This window comes from Teleopsis dalmanni, chromosome 1 (assembly GCF_002237135.1).
Source record: "Teleopsis dalmanni isolate 2A chromosome 1, ASM223713v2, whole genome shotgun sequence".
NCBI classification, from domain to species: Eukaryota; Metazoa; Arthropoda; class Insecta; order Diptera; family Diopsidae; genus Teleopsis; species Teleopsis dalmanni.
In genome coordinates, this window is record NC_051846.1 from 184,007,489 (window position 1) to 184,031,369 (window position 23,881).

At 26.3% G+C, this 23,881-nt stretch overlaps 1 protein-coding gene across 3 annotated transcripts; it reads left to right on the top strand.

Moving 5' to 3' along the window:
* Positions 1-1,073: 1,073 nt before the first annotated feature.
* On the top strand, positions 1,074-23,172 carry LOC119670638 (dual specificity protein phosphatase 13-like). 3 transcript variants are annotated; one of them, XM_038080977.1, is made up of 6 exons: positions 1,676-2,046; positions 17,538-17,597; positions 21,819-21,982; positions 22,066-22,194; positions 22,526-22,650; positions 22,717-23,172. In XM_038080977.1, the coding sequence occupies exons 1-6, from the start codon at positions 2,029-2,031 to the stop codon at positions 22,920-22,922; spliced, it is 702 nt and encodes a 233-aa protein (XP_037936905.1). In that variant the 5' UTR covers positions 1,676-2,028; the 3' UTR covers positions 22,923-23,172. The 3 variants fall into 3 exon arrangements, with proteins under 3 accessions (XP_037936907.1, XP_037936905.1, XP_037936906.1); XM_038080978.1 differs by having other exon boundaries at positions 1,683-2,046; positions 22,553-22,650; XM_038080979.1 differs by lacking the exon at positions 17,538-17,597 and having other exon boundaries at positions 1,074-2,046.
* Positions 23,173-23,881: the final 709 nt, after the last annotated feature.

Below are 23,881 nucleotides of genomic sequence, written 5' to 3' on the forward strand. Positions count from 1 at the left end.
TGAGACTACTCATTAAAGAGGTCTTTTTCATTTCTTAAAAGTTTCGTAGCAGTTGTTAACTGGATTTTATACTGCAATATAATTTCGTAACAGATTTACGTACATTCTTAAAATAATTGTAATTACTAAACCGAATATATTACTTTTCAACAATTTTTTTTAATTGGATTCAAAAACTAATAACTATAAAGAAAATGTACACAAATTATTATTTTATTGTAATAATTTATCAATTTCGTTCATGTTCATTTATTGTAAAAAATAAAATTATCTTAAAATTGCTTGAATGAGAAGAAAAATGAGTCAACGCCATATTTTGTTGACGTTGACATTGAAATTTTTTGTTTAAAAAAAATAATATAGACATTATTTTCGCCACCACTGTTTTTTGTTTGAGATATAATTTTGCGCATATCATTGGCACAGATAGAATGGCTTAAGCTTCCAGTGAATGTCAGTGGCAAGACAGAAAGTCGCCCTAAAAATATTTTTGGCTTACAAATCAATAAAAATTAATTTGCTTTCCGTATTTGTCGACGGAACGATTTATATGCAACGGGAACAAGGTCATGACCTAAGGTTTAATAATATTGTGAAATGTAAAAGCTTTAATAAGAATTAATTAAAAAAAAGAAAAAAAAACTGAAATATAAAAAAAAAACATTAAACATAACAATAAAAACAACAACAAAAACAACAACAGAAACAACAATGAAAACAACAAAAACAACAATAACAATGCAAGAGCAAGAATATCAAGTGCAGCAAAAATGTGAACACAAATAGAAACAAAAAGCAAAACATGTTAAAAGTTTTTGTCATAAAAAACTAATTTCTATAAGAACATTTCAATTAATTGAGTTTTTTTTTGTTGCTTTTTATTTACACTGAAATTCGTATTGAACTGTGTAATATAAATAACCTTGATCACTACGATTGAAGCTGTGTGACGTATGAGCAACTTTTCGTTCTTCTCATTTAAAAGCCGAAAACAAAACACCCACATTACAAGCTTCGCAATATGAAATGAAAACAGAAATAAAAATAAAAAACTTGTTAAAACAAAATATGTGCAAAAGCTAAAATATTGGCATTAGACGGAAAGCTTTATGCACAGAGCTTTGCATATTGTTACCACGTGCCTAAAAGCGTCAAATTCACAAAAAATTGTACAGCACAAGTACGAATGTAAAAATAAAAACAGACATAAAAACAATAACAAAACAGTTAGCAAGCAACAATTCTTGAGCGTGGAAGTGTAACTAAACGAAAAAGCTTTAAACTACGTCACAAATGAAATATAATTAAAAGTTTTTTTTTTGTTTTTTGCATTCTAACAAAATTAAGCAAGCTTTCTCGCCTACAGAACAACCCTAAACTTAATGTGTAAGGCGAATCAGTCGCTAGCAGAACGTCATGCGAAAATAAGTTCAAATATTGAATAGAATAAAATAAAATAAAATAAAAACATTGTACAAAACGAATTAAAAAAAATAAATCACTTTTAATGCTAGAAAGAAAGTATTAGAAAAAAATAAGAAAATACTTTTTATTTTTTATTAAAAAGTGCTAAAAGTATTTATAATTATTGTTGTACTCCAATCAAGTTTTTATAAATAAAATTTATAATTTATTTTGTACTTTTCTACAAAAATATTCAAGTATAAAAAAAAAATAAATTGAAAAACTTAACAAGCAACGAATTATAAGTGCGCATTTAAAATAAAAATTTTTACATATTCTAAGAAAAAAAAACTAACTTTTGTAAACAAAAAACAATTATAAGAAAATAAAAATAATTTTAAGACAAACGAATATATTTTTAAACTGATTTTAAGCTATTCATAAGGCGGAAAACCTATACAAGAATACCTCCCTCAACTGCGCTTATCGTACAATTGTACAATTGTTGTTATTGACGACTCATTAAACATTTAAGCCGTTTAGAAGGAATCAACAGTAACAGAGACAGACAACGTGAGGAAGGAAAACAAAAAGCCACAAAAATCAAACTACGAAACAGCAAAAATGTCATGGAGATACGCGGTATGTACTATCAAAAATTACCAGTTCACCCATTGCACCAACACAGCAGCAAAGCACAAAGTACAACTGTGCTTGATGCATACATAAAATCTCTGATATTTTCATTTAAAAACTCCTTAGGGATAGTATATGTGTGTGGTGCCACCACACACACATACAAAGGCACCACATAAGGATTAGGTTCTTGTGGTTGCTTTTTGTATTTCTACGTATGAAAACGGGGTTAGCTTCTTGAATATTGTGTGTATTGCTTGTTCATTCTGTGGAGAAATGTTAGAAATTCGTAGAAAAAAGTCAAAAGCACAATGATTAAAAGATAAAGGAAGGTCAAAACGGAAATTTCTATGTAAAAACAAATAACTGCATTAGATATTTGATATTGCTTTACAAAAAAAAAATTAACTATTGTATGGCACTTGTACGTATATACGGGGTTAGTCAGTTCGATTTTTTTGTTGCGTATATGTATAGTTTTAGTTAGAATAAGTTCAAGTAAAATAAGATATTTATTGGAGAGATTTCGAAATGTAGTGAATTACAACTACAAAATTTTTCTTTTTTATATTATTTAATTCAAATTATTATAATATAATATTATTTAATATAAAAATATTTATTTTATTTAAAAGCACTTAAATTAATGAACTACACTATTAAACATTAATTGATCAAAAGCGTTAATTACTAAGTGATATTACTTTATATAAACCATTTAAAAATCCCTAAATTTGATACAAATGTTACTATTACAAATAATTATAAACATTTAAGCATAACTAGTAATATTTCATTTAACAGAAAATTATATATTAATTTTTTTAATATTTTTTGATCCTTTTTTATTTTATTTATTTTTTGCTTCTTTTTTATTTTAATTATTTTTTTAATATTTTTTTTCCTTATTTTTTATTTATTTTTTGCTTGTATATTATAAATGTATAAAGTATTAATTTAAATATTATATTACATATGTATATATGACTAGAATTTAACTGGTATAAAACACGCATTAGGGTTTGCTTAATGCTGAGTTAATTAGTCATTAAAAATTTTACTGCAATATGGTTTTGATATTTGATTTTCAGAATTCTAGGAATTGGCTGTGATTACCATTAAATAATATATGTATTAAAAATATATATATTTACATATGTATATATAACATGAAACATGTAGGTTGAACCAAACATTTTCAGTGCGTTGTATTATAATACATTAAAAAGAATTTTATTGAATAAACGAAAAAAAAAAATTCTGGAAAACTATTAAAGAACAATTACCAGCAAAAAAGAATATATATGTATAAATAGGTATATATATATTTAAATTCATTTCAAATTTTTGATATGGCTGACTTTAATACAAACTGTGACTCTTAATCGGTCGTCTAATGCATCGTACACTGCGCGAATTAAATCTGTAGAATCTACATCCACTAACAAAGAAGCACTTTCTTGAGTACATAAACACTTTGATATTTTTTAGTGCAACCCTTGGCCTATGTACTATTTTGAGCTACTTTTCAGCTTGTGACTGTGAAAGCCAATCTCTGGTCAAAATAAAGTGAGCAACTTTGCCTTTTCGTTCTTGGTTGCTTTGAGTTATATCTCACGAAAATGCTAGACTATCACAGCACTTTTTTTGCGATGATATTTACATTATCCCAAACCTCACTGTCCAAAAATACGAGTGGATAGTGACCACATTCGGAGTTTTGAAACCACATATGAGGGTGTTTGAGTTTTTGGGGTTATTGCTATTTTTTTTGACAATTGATTGCTATTTTTTTCTTTTAAAAAGTAGTTCTTTCGCTCTATTAAACCAAATATTTTTTAGCATTGGCGACATATTTTAGCTTGAAAAGCTTTACTTTAGGTTTAATTTAGAGTATTTATGACACCATATTCCCTTTGATGTGTTTATCTAAGCAGCCGTCTGCTTTTTACTGTAGATTTTAGTCAATACTATTCCAAAACATGATGTTTTGCAACACTGCTATTGTTTCGCTTCTGACGTGACAGAATTATATGAAGAATCCAACATAGCCTACTTTTGGTTTTAAATTTCAAATGTAAAATTCTGGTATATAGCTTTACACTATTCCATAGAGGTTAGTACGGACCAGTGTAAGAAACTGAGATACAAAATGCTTTCATACATTTATAAACAATATGATCAGTTTTGATTAGACTAAATATGAACGCAGCATTGCCACGCGTTTGAAAGTTAATGTTATTTGAAGTTAATTGCAGTTTAATGGAACCACCTCGATATTATACTATATTAAGAATAATTAATATAAATTTGTTAAAAATTAGTTAACTACCATCCACAGTATGATCCTTGTGGTTTTCAGTTGAATATGATTATATTTATGATAATTTGTGGTTTTTTAGGTGTATATAAGCAACCCATGATCATTTTGTTGTTGTTGTTCGAGTCGTTATTATTTTAGGTCACTGAATTTTTTTAGATGTAGTGCAAAATATGTTGAATCGTCTGCTTTAAGAATTATTTTTGTGGATTATAAAAAAAAAGTAGTACCTTTATTATGTTTTTGTTGAATACATTAAATTTATTTTCTGAATCTTTTTTGATTTAGTGGGATCATTTACTGTTTCCTGCTAACTCTGATGTAGAAAATAGTTTTGGTTTTTTTTGTCTTGCAGATGAGATATAGATTTTTGTCGGATTATCTGTTTCAATAATTTTTTTTTAGATTTAAAACAAAGTTATTGCTTTTGTGCTGTACTTTATAATTTATAAATTTATAATCAAATTTATTTATTTTTGATCTGTGATCATATAAGATTTTTGCTGTCTTTTAGTGTTAGTATAACAAATAGTCTTGAAGTTTCATTTTTGTTTGTAATGCTGATAGTTTTTTTGATATTCATTATTTGTACTTTGTACTAAATTATCACATTATTGTAATTTAAAGTAAAATGTTTTAACATTTCCCATTAAGTAATTATAATTAATTCTGTATTGACAATTGTAATTAAAATATACAAAACTACGTATAGAAAACTGAAATACAAAGCTGGTTACTTGTTATTAATTTTTTATCGAACACAATTAGTTATTGTAATTAAACAATATTGTAATTAAAAAAAATATATTATAATTATTTGAATCATAGTAATTAATATAGTTAACAGATTTTCTGTTTATACGCAAAAGTGAATTTTGTATTAATATACCTAATAGAAATTGTAGTTACGTCCCTCGTATAAATTGCATTCTTACAGATTGAATTTTTTATGAGATTTGCGGTTTGGAAACACCAAAACAATACTTTTTATTTATTTATTTAAAAAAAGTTTTTAATGTAAAAGTAAAATTCCAATGAATTGAAAAAAAATGAATTATATTAATTGAAAAAAAATTTTATAATTAGAACTTAATACAAAATAAATAAATGTATATATGTATATAAATACTTGTAGATATATTTTTGTGTCTTTCTATTAGAAGAAAACTTTTACTGAGAAATTGAAAAGTATCTTTGAGTTTGTTTCAAAATATTTGCATAAGTTTAAGTTCGTTGTCCTTGAATTTACGTGCTGGTGACCCAAATTATATGCGCGCATAATTTTTTTTTCATTCTCTTACAGCATCGGATGCGAAATATATTTGATAATCAAATTAACAAGTGTGCGTTTATCTTGTATCTTATAGATAGTTTCTGTTCTCAATAAGAATATAAATTTCAAAAACAAAAGCAAACAATTTCACATAAAACCAATTTTAATTTTGAAAAGTAAAATGTTCTACTTTGTTTATATGAGAGTATAAAGAAATAAAACATGAAAGGCTGGTGCAGTAAAATGTTCTATGCAAAAGTCTTATATCAATCAGAATTATACTTCATTTCGTATTTGTGGTAAAATAAAAAATAATAAAAAAATAGAAAAAAAAAATAGTAGTCATAATAAAAAATGAAAAAATTTATTTAGTTCACTTGCAATAACTTTTTTCTCCTCGATTTCTTATGCAACTGATCTGTTGCCATGCCCAAATGCACTTCAGTGCCGCATATGAAAGGCTCAGTTCACATTTATGGAAAACATTTATGACCCAGTTTATGTGAATAACTCTGCTTTAAAGTTTTCACCATACACATATTCCCTTTAGTTGCTTAATAAAGTTATTGACAGAATTTCACATATGGGTCCGTCATACGAAATTTTATTACTACGAAAGCCTACTTTTGGTGAAAACTTTTCTTTGCAAACAAAATGCAAGTTTTATGTAAATATTTCTGCATGTGAAAATATAAATAAAATTGAAAAATATTATTCAGTTACATAAATATATTTTTCATATTTAAACAAAAAAAAAACCTAAGTTCTTTGCGATTTTTTGTAGGAATTAAGAAAGTACAAAAACTGAGGATTTCATGACGTATGAGTATTTTAAAAATAATTAATTTTAAGTTTTATAAAAGCAATGTGTATTTACGGGATAGTTTTGTTTAAAAGTATATAAATTAAAAATATGATTTTATAAAAATATGATATCTTGGTCAAAGAAATAAAAATATTAGTGGAGTGACGCCCCCATCCCATTCAATATTATTCATAATACCTTAAATAAGTTGTATAAATTATATTGTCTGCTAAAGATGAATATAGACAATTGTAGAAATATGGATAACAATAAAATATATTTTTCAAGATTAATTTAAAAGTTGTGTATTATTTATTTATGTTAAATAACATTGACCAGTTAGTCAAATATAAAATAAAAAATAAATAATAAATAAACCTCAATGCTAAGAACAGGAAACTGATATATAACCAAATAATTCGTCCGTCACTTCTGTATGGTTGTGTAGCGTTTAGCAAAGCTTCAAACACTACTATTCACCAGTTAGAAATTGCACAAAGCCAGGCTCTGAGAAGACTTTTCAAAGTTTCTTGGTACATTAGGATAAATGACATTCTCAGGGACCTCAAGATTGATCCCGTCAAAAAATATATAAAGGATAGAGCCCTGAAATTATTTGCAAAATCTGACAGACTTACTAACACTGCGTTATCAAATCTCAGAATGGTTACAGGCTCCTCGGGGAGGTATGCAGATCTGAGGTGATTTATTGCTTAGTCTGATGAAGTGATAAACAATAATCCAGTTAAGGCGCAAAGAGGGGTTTTGAAGAAACCTCGCAGTTAATAGAGAGTAAAAGTGCTCAGGTGCACTGACGCAACTAGCCTCAATATAATAAAATGAAATATAAAAATATATATGAAATATGAAATATAATATTTTATGACAATATAAAAATCAGAATTAAATAGTAGTTATATTTAAAATCAAGTTTATAAAAAATTAAAAAATGAAAGTTAACACATTTTCATTTTTACTTTGTATTTTCGTTATATTTTAATACTCGCATCTATTTTATTTTATATATTTTTATTTTATTTTATTTTAAATTAATTTTAGTATTGAAATATGTATTAAATATTTCTTATTAGTTTGTATTTTATTTTTTTATTCTACATTGCAATTTCATATTATATTTTAATATATTTACCTAATTTTTATTGTATTTTATTTTTGTGAGAACTTTGTGTATTTTATTATTTATTTTCGTATCATTTATATACTAAGAATTTTAAAAAGATATTTTATTTTTTTGTTCAATTCATTTATTTATTTTTTTTTAATTTTATTTAAATGTTTTTTACTTTGAGTTCATATATTATGTTAGTTTTTTATTTTAAATTTTTAAATTTTATTTTTATTTTAAATATTTTAGTTTGAAATTTATTTTTAATTTATGTTTTTGTTTATTATTAAATATTTATATATTTATTTTTGTTTTATATTATTTTTTATTATATTATTTTCTTTTTGTATTTATATATATTTTTGTTTGTATATTATTTTTTTATATTATTTTTTTTTTATATTATGTTTTTTATATAATTTTTTTTATATAATTTGTTTGTATTATTTTTTTTTATTATTTTTTTTTATTATTTTTTTATATTATTTTTTATGGGCGGCAGGCTTCCGTTTCTGTTCAAAGTAGCGCTTAAACATTGTTGAGCAACCATATACTGGATTTAGATTTTCAGCTAGGCTGAACATATTGTTTTTTCAGATATTGCCTGACTATATTCCAATATAGTCAAGATATTGACTTCACTGTATTGGAATATTTTGTTGCAGGCAGTTTTTTCACTAAATTATCTTGCGAAAACAGACATGGCATACTTAGCACTATCTATTCTCAGAGTAATTACTAATCGCACGGGGCGGTACGCAGATCTTAGATCAGTCATTGAATAATCACGAAGCTTATGAGGAATTCATAAATTATTCAGTGATTCAGTGGGTGGGACTCTACAGAAACCACCCAGCTATCAAAGAGTAAAAGTGCCCACTAACTCGGAAAAGGCTTAACATTAGACTTAGACTTATTTGAAGGAAAATTAAGTTGCTAAATAATATTTTTTTTTTAATTTAATGGAACTATCGTTGGAAGAAACTTTAAATAATTTAAATTATATTAAAATAGCAAATGTATTAGCACACAGGTGCATTGTTTTTTCAGTAAATTTTGAAATTAATGTTCATCTAAAAGTATATTGAAATGGAATATCATTCATTATATTAACTATGAATCATTTTTAATATAAAAAAAAGTTTTATGATATTAAATTCTGAATTTAAAATGTTTGTTTTAACAATAAAATTGTGATTATATCAGACAGCAGTTTTATAAAAATAAAATAATTGCAGAGTTATTACAGTTTTAGTCACTTTCCGGAAATTGTTATAGAAATAATAAAAATATTAACAAAAACCTTATTGCATTTAATACTGCCAGCTAGCCATATGTAGTTTAAATTACCATTAAATGTAGAGATGTGTATATATGATTTTCATAGAATCTATAAACAAAGAAAAACTAATTAAATCAATTAAATTCGTAATTCAAGCATAAAACACTTCAGGCTAACAAGGTATCAAATATCGTACATGCAGGCAGCTAATTCCATAGAACGACTATAGAACCATCTATTGAGAGTTGAGTGCATGAGTGTTTCTAAAAAAAATTAAATAGAAAAAAAATATAATTGTAAATAATATATAATTGTTTTATATTAATAATAACAAAAAAAAAGTACGAAAAAAACTTTAATACTTAGAATAAAATTATCGGCATTAGACAAAAGCACTTTACGGTGATTAATGCAAACGCTTAAGCGCTTCCGAGACTATGGAATGAATGAAGTATTTTCAATGCCATGCCATCGCTACGTAACTCGCTAAACGGTTTGAGGCCCTAAGTGATGTGGGCGCATTGGTGCCATGGATACGCTTGATTAAATTAAAGATCGTAGTTTAGTATAATTGCGCAATTTCAGATACAAAAACAAAAAAAAAATGAATGAATGTAAATAAATTTAAATTTGCCAAATGAAACTGAATTTAAGCCCGCCATATATACATATATATGAAAATTACTCTTTTTGTACTCGTATGGGGGGTTCTTGTTTTTTTTTTTGTTAAAATTAATTTGTCAAAGGCATGAGGTGCCACAATTTGTCTTATAGAACAAATTTCGCAATACTAAAATTTAATTTATTTCACAAAAAAAAACAAAAAAAAAATAAAAAATGGTACTGAAAATTGCGCATTTATATAATTGCAATTATATATATATATATGTGTGTATGCATTCATATATATATGCAAATTGTGTTTTTATTGCAAAAACTACAACAATTACAGAGAAATTTTGTTCTGAAGAGGAATTTAGTAAAAATATTTCGTGCTGATTGAAAGGTTAATGCATAGAACAACTTTTACGATTTAAAGTAAAATATTCAAAATAGTTTTGCAAAAATGGGCACATGCAAGCGACACGAGACAATATATATTAATAATAAGAAAACAAATAATAAACAATATACAGAATATGTAAATATTACAATAAAAAAAAAAACAAAAAAAAGTAATGTAAATAAACAATAAAATTATGAAAATTAAATTACTCGAATATGAACTGTTTAATCAATAATATGACAGTTATTCAATCTTTAAAATAAAAATATTTATAGACTAATAAAATAAGAGTACTCGCAAACGATGTAGATACATATGAATAGATATATGTATATAGATACATTGTTCAATTTGACATTCAATAAGTATAAGGTACATAAATTGGTTCATTAAAAAGTAACCTTGAGAGATGATATAGATATGTGAACATAATATAATTTATATCAAACAATATGTATTAAATTTATTTTAGATATATCTGCATTATTAACTGAATCTCATAAGTTAACAATTTTCAAAAAAAAAAATTTAAACAGTGGTAATATTAATTTTGAAAAAACAAAAGTAAAAATTAAATGGAAATATTATTAAATTTTATTTTTATTTTAATTTTTTAATTGTATATTCTTGTATAACCACAAAGTACTGCATTTATCATATATTTAAATTTTATTATTTTTATATAATATTACATTTAATAATATATAAAATTATTTTTATGATTATTTTATTTGTATATACTGTTTTATATTTTTTATATATACATTTTTTTATTTTATTTCCATTTTTTGTATATTTCTCTTTTATGTAGTATATTATGTTGAAGCTGTTTTGAGCTAGTGCACTTAAGCATTTAAACCCTTTTTTACTCGAGGTATTTTCAAAACCCCTCTTTACACCTTGACTAGATTATTGTTTATCACTACATTAGACTAAGCAATAATTGACCTTAGATCTGCATACCTCCCCGAGGAGCCTGTAACCATTTTGAGATTTGATAACGCGATGTTGGTATGTCCGTCAGTTTTCGCAAATAATTTCAGAGCTCTATCCTTTATGTATTTTTTGATGGGATCAATTTTGATGTCCCTGAGGATGTCATTCGTCCTAATGTACCATGGTACCTTGAAAAGTCTTCTCAGAGCCTGGCTTTGTGCAATTTCAAGCTGGTGAATAGTAGTGTTTGAAGCTTTGTTAAACGCTTTACAACCATATAGAAGTGACGGACGAATTATTTGGTTATATATCAGTTTCCTGTTCTTAGCATTGAGATTTGCATTTCTGAATAGCGGTTGGAGGTGATGAAGAATTTTGGCACATACATAATTTTTTTATATAATTTTTTTTTTTTATTCCATAATATTTTTTTTGTATTTTATTTTACTTTTATTTTTTGTATTTTTATTGGACATAATCTCCCATAGTGTTTTGCTTAATAAACCATCATAAACAACTATTGTAGTTCTGGTTCAAGATCTGTAAACGAATAGAGTTTGTCGTTTTTATAAGCTAAATGTCAAAAGCAAGGAAGTTGATATAGTGTGCCCTAAGTTAATATTATTTCGCAATTTTTTTTTTAAACCAGAACTTTATGTTTTTACTATAATATGCAATTGACAAAATCAACTTTTTCTAATAAGCTCATTCTTAGGTAATACAAATTTCTTCTTAGGCCATTTTCTTTATTTTATAGACCATAGAGATTTCTATGAATCAGTTCATCTCAATTTTGTACTCCAGAAACTCACTGCCTCTAAATCAATAATTCTGGGTGCTATTCTTGCTAATATACTAACTTTCTCAGTAGAAGTTACGTTATGCGTTATAAAGTCGGTTAAACTTCTTATATGACTCAACAGGAACCTTATGGTTCCATCGAACCTTATGGTTCGATCAATTGATAGGATTGCTTGATACATAAGAATTGGTTGATAGATTCCACACTGCTTACGTTGAACGTTCAGGTAAAATTTTTATATAGAATATAAATATTATAAAAATATTTGCTTCCTTTTACATTTTCTCGACTATAATTTAATTTTTATTTTTTTATAAATAATTTTAATTTATTTTGTTAAACGAAAACAACAATTTTCGGCATTGATGTGCAACAGAAATGAATCAAGGTCAATCATTTAATAAATTATTTTAATAAACCAAATGAAAAGATTGTGCAAGAATCTCAGAAGTATGAAAAGATATAAAAACTACACTTTATTTAGCACACAAGCAGAAGCAACTAGTAAATTTGATTTTAATTTGAAATCTGAAAAACAGAAAAGTATCTTTTGCTACGTAAATTTATGAAAATACTTTTTAAGTTTTTTGGAGAAAAATATTTACGCAAAAATAAAATTTTTTTTATTGCTTTTGCAAATTTATTTTAATGTTTAACAAATTTTTAATTATTTATCAAGAACGCCGATTCACCATTAACAACATTTCTAGCTCATTGCCAAAGTGCAAAACTAATGGACTTCAATGTACAATGGACTTCACATTTCTTTTCAAGGATTCCTGCGAAGATTTGTGACATTATTTGTGCTGAGGTCTAATGAAAAAATAATTGTGACTAAGCGAAGCTCTAATGTATGTGTTGGTCTATGTGTGGAACGCAAATTGTTTACTCTTCAGTTTTGTGTATAGACTTTGAGGTTAAACTCTGTCTTGACATACTAATTTGGGTTAACGAGCTGCGGTTTTCGAGGATAAATGTAAATACAACATTTTGTAAGTAGCTCAGTAGCGCAACAGCTCTGTAATAAATTACATGTTTAGATAGGGTTGTAACTCAATAAGGTTAGGGTTTTTTATGACTTGTAATAAAGTTTACAACAAGAAAATACAAAATTTTAGATTTAAAAAAAATATAACTAAATAAAAGTTATTTCTTTACGAGAAAGAAAGTCTTCTTCTTTTTTTTAAATAGGGTGTAATGGTCCGGGTAAAACAGTGCTTCTTTAAGCACTTCTTAGCATCACGAATAAAACTTCACTACCGTATGTATGTTTTTAGGTGAAAAAATTTATAACAATTATTTATATTTTACTTTTGGATTTATATTAAAGTTGATTTTAACTTCAATATGACAGTAGTGACTACTTTAGAGATTCAGATGGGTATTTGGCAATACGCGAAATAGCTATATGGTCAATCAAAAATTTAATTAATTAAAATAATTTAAAAATAGTTTTTGTTGTTATAGTTCACTATTGTTCGAAATCTCTCTTATTGACTATGTGAAGAAACGTCCGCGTGAAGAAGTGTCTACCTTCATACAATAGTTTTCAAGTCGTAATAATAAAAAAATAATTTTTGTTGTTGTAGTTCACTATTGTTCGTATGTCATTTCTAGCCAGAATTTGGCAGTTTTGGGATATGTTCATCCGAAAAATACAAAAACTCAATCAGTCGAAATTGAAAATTATTATTTATCTATTTATTATTATTTATTTTCCAATATTTATACTATTTTACAGTGTGATACTACTTCAAGCAAATATCAACCAGACTACCAATATTGTCCCATTAATAGAAGTCTGTATAAAAGAACTGAGAGTATAAAAAACGAAAAGTTTTGGTTTATTTTGCACGGTCAAGATAGATATCAGTTTTTAAAAACATCTGTTTAGTAGAGCTTTTACTGTACTATTTTGTACAAACCATATGGAAACAACAATTTTTTTTTGTATGTTTTATTCTCAGTTTTTTTTATTTTTTTATTTTTGTGTAATAAATATTAATTTAGTTTTATGTCTTAGCTTTTTTTTAGTTTAGTTTTTTTTTAATTTGGTTTTTTTAGGTTTTTATATTCGTTGAAAATGTTTAAAAAAACTTTATGTAAAAAATAGATCTGAAAGATTATCTGCTTTAAAAAACTTGAGTGGGCTACAATATAGGAAAGTAATATTTACTCGAAAATTTGTATTAAATCTTTGAATTTCTTGTTAGCATAATCAAGAATCGAGAGGTAGTAACAGTTTTTGTAGCTATATATTTATTTTTCTTGAAAACGTATGATCAATAAAAAAACGTCATACGAATGAATTATTGTACTTAAGCAAGGTCCGTTTAATATGTCTGATTATGTTATTTACTATAAAGAAACCTATAAGAAACCTATTACCTATAAATCCGGAATATGATTTTTACTACTGCACAAATATATACTCAGCACTTTGGCATAGATCAATTACGTTTAATAGGGAAGAAACATATTCAAGGGTTACTTTTGATAACAAGTTGTATAATTTTTGTTGAATTTTTATTATAGGTCGTTAGTTCCTTTGGAAGTAAAAACTTTTCTTATTTATATTCTCTTTAGTCCTCGACTTTATGGCTTGATACTGTTTGGTTTCCTTGATGCACTAATTGGCTGTGTTATTTATTCTTTTCTTACTGGTATGCGAAATTCTCAAAATAATATCATAAAGTATGCCTTGTTTATTAGTATGCCTTGTTATAATTGATTGGGCGGAAAGCAACAGGTGATACAATATTTCGTAATCTACATTATGATATTTTAAATTAAGAAAATAGAAAATTTTTTTTACTCAATTATATAATTTTTAAATATTAATTTTTAATTATTCAATATTTTTAATTATTCAATATTTTTAATTTATTTTTTTTTTTGCATGTTTCTCGTTTATTAAGTCAGTAAACAACAAAAATAATGCCAATTATGGTTAAGTAATTACAAATAATACAAAAAACAAATGAACGAAAAAGCAAATAATATGTTAATTAAGATATTAAATACAAAGTATAAGCAAAATTAACAATTATATACTATTTATAAGCTTGTATACATACATATGAGTATAAGTAATAAAAATAAAAATATTTTTAGTCTGTTGAGTAAAGCAAGTATGCATAATTTTTTTTTCTTTCTATAAACAAAGTCACATCATTTGTATTATATGAATCACTTATTTATTTGTTAGGTGAAAAATAATATTTAAATTTTTCATTTCGTTTCGTAAAATAAACAAATAAAATGTTAATTGCAAATAGTTTAAATAGATTAAAATATGCAAATTGGTTTGCGTTTTGTCTAAATTTAGCCGCAAAAGTAATGATTCAATCGCCAAACGCAAATCACAGTACATTCACACCAACGTAAAAATTAAAATAAAAATCACAAAATAAATTTTGAAACAGTTTTCATACATTCACTCACATAGATACAAACACACACACACACACACACACATCGATACACTCACGCAGAACGTTTAAATAAAGCTCGCACATGTAAAAAAATAGATTTCGAAAAGCTTATCAGAAACATGTGAAATGTGTGCAAAGTCTCTGAGAAGTGCTCACGTTTGCATTTCGCCGGGTGTGGTTGTCACGTTAGTTTTAATTCTATTTTTTCGAGGGCCTTCAAATGGTTTTTGGTGGTAAGGAGAAAGGTAAATGGACTTTAATGGCTTGCACTTTTTTTAAACCATTTATTTCTAAACTGTTTATTTCTAAAACCTCATTGTGGAAATTAGTGTTGAGTAGGATTAATGATATTTGAACGTAAAAAAATAAGTGGGTTCAAAAATAATCACATAAGATATTTTTAGGATAATGTGTAGGTATTTTTTATATATACTGTATTCCTTTATGTATGTTAGAAATATATTTCTTTGTTCATATAATTTTGAAAATTTTTAACTATCTTCTTAAAAGTATCTAGAAATTGTTATTTAAACGACATACACAGATATAAATATAGCTTTCTCTCACATTTACAACACTATTGTCCACGTCAATTTATAATATAGGATCTTTGTAAAAACTGATCAAATCATTACCTTTAGTGCGTATGGTGAACTTCATCACCAATATTATCATTCTTAGTCAATAAAACGTAGTCTAATTTCTTCATAGTGTTTCTGCAATATAGACATTTAATGGTTTTAATACCGTACTTTGGACAAATCCACTAATTCTGTTGTCAGTCACTGATTTCGTACTCCTACAATTGTTTTTGGATCTGTATTTTTCTTTAAGGATTCCTTTATTTGACTTTTGAATAAAGTGAATAAGCCATCTTAAACGTTATAAGGATGATATTTACTCAACTTCAAAGTTATAGTGAATGCTTACACCCCAAATAATAATTTAAGGTTATTTGATTTAGTCATAACTTTATGGATTTTTGGGCGAGTTTGGGGAAACACTTATTGATGGAACGATTTTACAAATATTATCGGAGAATATCTGCATTTACTTCTTTCTCTAAACTCGGTGTTTAGGTGAGATAAGAGTTTCTATCTAAAGGGGTTAACATGATTCAGGAGACTGTAATTATGTGGTGCAGCGTATTTTTCTATTTCTTGTGTGACATGAGGTCACGATAAAATTGGTTATGTGTGAAATAAGGTGGATTATTTGTGGGTGTTCTAACTTTGTTTGATAAAAATGGTTATCGTTCTTAAGTAAAGGTTTCAATGAACAAAATTATAAATGCTAAGCTCATTCTACTGTTATTAATATACGTATTACATTTACATAACATAAAGACTTATAACATATCATATTTATAAGTTATAGAGATTATATTACATTTCATTTACATATGAAGTGTATGGCATAGCTTCATACTCCTTCCGTCTGTGTTCGTATTAATGTTAGACATTTGAAAAGATCTCTTGATCTTAAAATTAAAGGTGAGAATGATAGACCCCTACTTATACAACCTATTCGGTTTAATAAGAAGGCCTAATTGGTTTTCTTAAACTTTTACGATCTTAAATCGTAAAAATAAAATTATCATCGTTTTATGCTGATTACGATACGAATCGTATGGTGTTTGATTAGGGCCGCCTGATTTCTTTTGCTCTTCACGTTTATCGGTTACTTTGATTTAGTAGAAAAGAAATTCTTGAATAGATTACATATATAACATTTTCTTACTTCAAAAAATTTAAACAAAATTTAAGACTATAAATTTGCTTAATTTTTCATTTCGCGACAAGTACCTACACATCAAACAAAAAAAAAAAATAAAAAAAAAAGAAACAAAAAGCTACGTAAATGTTAGAAAATTCCATTTTATAAATAAATTGTCAAATATCCATTTACATATTATAATGTGCGCTTAAATGTCATGCAAATATTTCTGCATATTATTAAAGGTTAATAGATTTCACCGAACCCGCTCCTGTGCAAGGTACATATTTCTTTCAGAAATTTATTTTTACTTGTCGTTGCTTATAAACAGAACAAGGTCAGACCATTACCGCTTACCTGACGACGTATTTTAAATGGGTGGAAAGTAATTTTAGAAAAATATGTTCTCAGTATTAGATTTCTCAGAAAACATTTTCCGAGTTTCCGTACTAATCCGAATGTTATTTTTAAACACTTAAGCAATTAATTTAAAAAGTATATAAAATTGCTAAAATATTTTCTTTTAGTACCTTGTTTTCCATTTAGATTGTATCATGAGCTAATGAATCACATTTGATATATACAACTAAATAAAAATCACATTAAAAAGAAGAGATTTAATTAATTGCTATTTAAACAAAAAAAAAACAAGCTATAAATAATGCTTACCTAGTAGTACCATGCTTTGATTATATATCTTATGTGAAAAATATAAATACTTGTTAAATTATTATTATTTTTTTATATTTACCTATAAAATATATTTTTTTATTTACAAAAAAAATTATTTTTTACAGTTACAAAGTGAAAGATACGGCAGCAGTATCGGTGATAGATACACTCCATTATATTACCAGGTTAGCACTGTTTCTGTGTATCTGTGTTGTTGTCTATTATTTGTGGCGTTCACTTACAACTAGAGAGTGTATTGACTAATAAGAAAATTATGCAAAATATAATTTAACATTAATATAAATTAAAAGGCGAAATTAAAATGATTAATCTATTTACATACTTAATACGCTAATGACTTAATTCAAGGCCTATGAAAAGATGTCAGCCTAGTCGGTTGACACAGTATCGCTTTCAAGCGTAGAGCCGTTAGTAATTAACTAATTTTTTAATGCCTTACACTTAATTAGCTTAAATTGCAATACCTCAGCTTGAAAAAAAAATCTTTTCTTAGCAATTTAAAAATTTATTTATTGAATTTTATTTTGACATCTTAATAGGTACGCTCAGAACTAATTAAAATTTTTGGGCTAGAAATATTGGCTAATGATTTATATTAAAAAATTTTTTTTACTTTTTACATCGCTATATTTTTTAAAAATTGTGTATTATTTTAATTAAATAAAATATTTGCATTTTAAATATTATAATATATATTGAATAATAATTTTTTTTTTAAATATTATTTTGACATTCTATGGTAACAGGTATTCTCAGAATTAATTAAAATTTTTGGGCTAGAAATATTGGCTAATGATTTATATTAAAAAATTTTTTTTACTTTTTACATCGCTATATTTTTTAAAAGTTGTGTATTATTTTAATTAAATAAAATATTTGGTATTTTAAACATTATAATATTTACTAAATAATAAATTTTTTTTAAATATTATTTTGACATGCTAACAGGTATTCTCAGAACTAATTAAAATTTTTGGGCTAGAAATATTTTCTTATTGGTCATATTAAATGAATTTCTTTACTTGTCTACATTTTTTTTAAATTGTATATTATTTTAATTAAATAAATTATATTATATTTTAAAGAATAATATTATGCATCAAGTAAAATTTTTTTTTTAATATTATGTAGACATCTTATAAGGTTTTCTCAAAACTAATTAACATTTTTAGGCTAGAAATATTTGTTTTTGGTTAATACTAAACAAATTCTTTTACTTTTTTAAATTTGTTTAAAATTGTTTGTTATTTTAATAAAGTAAAATATTTAATTAAATTATAAAGTATTTCCTAATTTATATTTTCCATTCTGTAATTTATTTCCGTCTTTAGTAAAAAAATTATTTCAAAATAATGAATTTTTTTTTCTTCTTAAAATTGGATAATTGCCAAAAATGTGGGAACATTAATAGCAACAAATTATAAGAAATTACAAAAAAAAAACATTCCTCAAATGTCATCGCAATAGTTTTACTTAAAAATTTATTTTAGTTTTTATTTTTTTCCTTTCTGAATACAAATTCCAATTGTGCCAAAATATCTGAACAAAGTTTTTCATGGTCAAACTGATGAAAGTAAACTTAACTCATTTTTCTTAATGATTCAACTTGGCATTTTATTTTTGTGTCTTTGCACAGTGGGCTTAAAAACATATTTATTAAAACTAATCTTCAACTATCTTCAACGGATTATATATAATATTTTAATTTATTACAAAAAAATATTAATAGAAGCCAATCTTCTAGTTAAGTTTCCTCATTGGAATATTTTTTAAGATATGCCAATATAATTTTTTATATTATGTACCCATTTACAGATGGGTAGGTATATACTGGGAATGCCGATCAAGGAACTCCAGTTTTTTATATCTAATTTAATTTTAAAATTATGTATATTTATTTCACTTTAAAATAATCCATGGAAATAACATCAAGATAGCTATGTAGGTAGGTACTGGAGATGGGACTCCATTCCACTTAATATTTTATAAATTATGACAGTGTACTATGAGTTTCTATTTGTAGAAATTAATTCATGTCGATCTTATTTGCAACAACAAATGACAATAATAAATTAAAAAGCAAGTAGTTACTTGCCTGTGAATATTACACCGAAAATTTAACATATATTATCGGACCTATTCTGTGCACTTGACAGATTTGCCAAATTCTTTAATAAAGTTTTTGATTTTTATAAAGCATAAAGCTTTTTGGTATTCTGGACACATCTTGACAAATTTCAAAGCTCAAGTACCTAGTGCTATTCACCACACTATGGTGTAAAGTGTTTTGTATAGAAAACTGTTCGTAATTGTTCGTAACTGTTCGTAACTGTTCGTAAGAAATGCTTGTAAAGAGCACATATTTTAAGTTGCCAAAAGCATTTTTCATGCATTCAAATAACAATAAAAAATATGCTTGTAAAGAGCGTATATTGTAGTTAAGAATATTTGTCATGCATGCAAATAATAAAAAATGCTTAAAAAGAGCATATTTTTATAGTTGTCGACAGCATTTGAGGTATTGACAACTAACAAGGAAAAGAGCTTTTTATTTATGTCACAGAATACCAAACCCTTTACAGCAGTCAATTTGGACAAGTGTCAATGTTTGACAAGATTATAAAGTGCACGAAATAGTCCGTTATCTACATATATAATATATATATATATTAATATATATAATATATATATTAATATATATATTTATATATTTATTATATATATAAATAAGTAAATAACTTTAGATGAAAAAGATATATATGTTTATATAACATATATATGTTTTTGACTACTTAATTTAATAGCAAAAGAAGTTAATATATTTTGTAATTCTGGAGATAAAAGCTGTTACTTATAAAAGACAGGTAGTAGCGTTCAGGTGCTCAACCTACAAATGTTGCCTATAAACGTTTATATGTGATTATATGTGTTATATATTTCTTTCTTTACTTAGAAATTGTACATTAAATATTCAGTATCTTAATGATCTTGTATTAAAAATTTAACTTAGTATTGTTTGAACCCTCGATTGGCTTCGAAAAGCCTGAAACTCTTTGGAATTCTCAAAAATAGAAATCCAAGTATGTATATATAGTCTTGGAATTCTTCAAAAGTCCCTCAAAGTCTCAAAAGTCACTAGAATTCGAGAAGTTTTAACTCTCGTTAAACTATTTTATTGATATCACATTATAGTTACCTTATTGGAACCTCATTGACACTATATAGTCATCATATAGTTGTTATTTATATATTTTATTATGTTCTGAATAAGAACAGAGCAGATGTGTATTCCTTTTCCTAAGTTTAGTAATTATAGATTATAAGTTTCGTTGACTTATAAGATAATATTCCGCAAACACAAAATATGGGAAGCCTCAATGATATACTGGCAACTGTATACAATTTGACCACGTTCCAATATAAGGAAATCCAGTTCGCACTTTGAGATGCCCCGAAGAGATATCAGTCTTGTGGTAGATTTACTTACAAATCACTGCATTTTAGGTAACATGCAAGATTATTGAATATCTCTTTCAAGTATACCTGCCGCAGTTGTGGAGAGGAGCATGAAGGTGCCACCCACCTGTTTTGTATAAGTTGCGATGCCGCCTTACCACTTTAGGGTCTTTTGAAAGGATCTTGGTAAACTGCACAACTTTTTCTTAAATAGCATTATAAGTTTTGTAAGAGGTTCTAAACCTCTGTATTTTTCTAAACACGTTACACAATGGGCCTATAGGTCGAAATGGATACCCTGAGATCGTGAAACTTTTGCTAAGACACAATAACGTTGCTATCTCCAGAAGTGGTTATACCTGTCTTCTTAAATTAAGACGGCCATAAACCGCATGCCATCTTTTTAAGGCTTTTTGTTGACATGTCCTGTGACACAATAATAAGTAAAATAATAATAAAAATAATGAAAGTATGATATCTTTTACAATTTAATAGGATGAATTGCCTTGCTGTTTCTTTACGAACTTGTTGTTTCGCCTTCAATTAAAGTTAGTTTGCAACTAACTGGATGCCAACTGTTGAGTAGATATGACCTCTTTCATGCCCCAAATAACATTTTTAGTTTCAGGGTTAAAGCTTATACAGCTTGCACATGGTTTAAGAAGAAGATTAGGTGCAATTATAAAAAATGTATTTTTATTGTTTATAAAAGAGAATAACCTTAGAAAAGCTTTTACTATACCAGCTTCACATATCCTTGTGTAGTAGCACAAGAGCATAAAAGCTACTTAACTAAAAAGAATTTGTGCATCGGCAGTTGCAAGTAGTATTAACCTCGTTTTAAATGCAAGAACTTGAAATAATGTCAATGTCTTTTCATTTTATTATTATATTTATTATTTAATTTTTTTTTTAATTTTATTTTACAGTCACCAAGCCGTCTGGAATCATCAGAGCAGACCACAGGCCGTCAGTTGCAGCGCGTGCTGCACTATTCGCCTTGCCGATCATTGCCAGGCTTTCAAAGGACAGAATGTGTTTTGCATGATGTTGACTGTGATGAAGTTTACCCAGGAATTTATATTGGCGATGCGTAAGTGGCCTTCAATGTTATGACTTTGACTTTTAAACTAAAAATGCTCCCATTTCTTGTATTTTTTTTTCATGGAACTATAGTGCGGCAGCAAAAAATAAAACTTACCTGCGTATGATGGGAATAACACATGTACTGAATGCCGCGGAAGGTTGTCGTTATGGACAAGTGGACACTGGGCACAGTTACTACCGTGATATGCCAAGTGTGAGGTTAGTGTAATAATGAAGTTATTGATAAGTTTGCACTTTTTGGACAGAAAAGACATTTAAACGAAATATTTGATTTCTTGATTTTATGTCAAAAATATGGATTGTTTTATCTTTTTTTTTTGTGAAATATTTCCTGAACTTCGATTTTATTTTGTTGATAATTATTTGCTGGTTTACAATTTGGTCCTCTGTTCTATCGAAATTTCTTTTGGTTTCAAAATTAATTTTTTCAAAATTTTTATATTGTTTGCTTTGTTGACTGCGTCATCTACGTACGTAATTATTTTTATATGCTTTGTAAATATTGCACTTGAAATGAAAACGAGAGTAGAAGAAACAACAAAGAAACTTTTTTTAGATATATGGGCTTCCCAATGGTTGATGCCCCATCAACAGATATATCCAGATACTTTTATGTGGCAGCAAAATTCATAGATAGCGCCATCAGTGGTGGCGGTAAGTAGAAATTACATTACATATACAATATTTATTTATATAAATAACGAGTGTCACTCTTTGTAGGTAAAATTCTGGTACATTGTCTTGTTGGTATGTCCAGATCGGCTACATGTGTGCTGGCTTATTTGATGATTTGTCGTAAAATGTCTGCACAGGATGCGATACGTAAAGTACGCATGCGTCGTGACATACGTCCTAACGAAGGTTTCCTGCAACAATTAGCTGATTTGGATATGGAGCTTAAACGCAAAAATCTCTATCCATACTAAAACAATCGAATTGGTCTCCTTTTATAAAACACAACACACTTTATATATTTAATAACATTTAAAACAAAAAGAAAAAAAACTTACATATACACTTAAAAGTAAGAACAAGTGGAACACATATATAAAGTTCTAAACTATTTATATTTGTTATATATACTAAAAAATAAAAAAATAAAACCAATTATAAGGAACAAACATTTTTAAACGAATAAACCAAAAACCAAATATTGAACAACTGACTATTAACGTATTAACTGATGTAATTAATTTATAAATTTAGCTAAGGGCGTTATAAGCCATTTTGAATGTAGCACGCGTATATGCACTAGTATATGTTGCATATAGCAAAATCGTTTAACGAATCGAAGAGATACTCTTAAATCTAAATTGATATATGTTGAATTCTGAAGTTATTTACTTTCATTATTGTTTTTTAATGTACTTTAATATAATCTTATGAACTTATATATATTCAGTACTCTGAGCTGGAGAATTTCGAATTGTGAAAATTGTTTTGGATTGAGAAACGAGACAAATAAAAAAACACAAAAATCATATTTTCTAAATAAACAGAAATAAAAGCAATATAGGATTTGTTTTTATAATTGTATTAATTTTTTAATAAAATATATTATAAAATTATTGAATATATTCATTGTTTATATTGCATTATGGGATTTTGAAAAGAAAGTTATGTTCTCTCCCGTAATATTCTTTGCTGCCCAGGATTAGCATTCATTGTTTTTATCGCATTATAAATTGTTTAAAATCAAATTTTTATTCATTTCCGTAATATTCTATGTTATCCAGGATTAGTACTCATTATTTTAAAAATATTATAAAATGTTTACAAAGAAAGTTGTATCCGTTCCCGTAATAATCTATGCTGTCCAGGACTGGCTTTCATTTCTTTTTATAGTATTATAATATATAGAAATGAAAATCTCAATGCTAAGAAC

Bases quoted from the DNA above. Each gene is read 5' to 3' on its own strand.
- LOC119670638 (XM_038080977.1), top strand. The intron at 22,195-22,525 runs GTTAGTGTAATA...AAACGAGAGTAG, and splicing joins CGTGATATGCCAAGTGTGAG to AAGAAACAACAAAGAAACTT. The intron at 22,651-22,716 runs GTAAGTAGAAAT...CACTCTTTGTAG, and splicing joins TAGCGCCATCAGTGGTGGCG to GTAAAATTCTGGTACATTGT.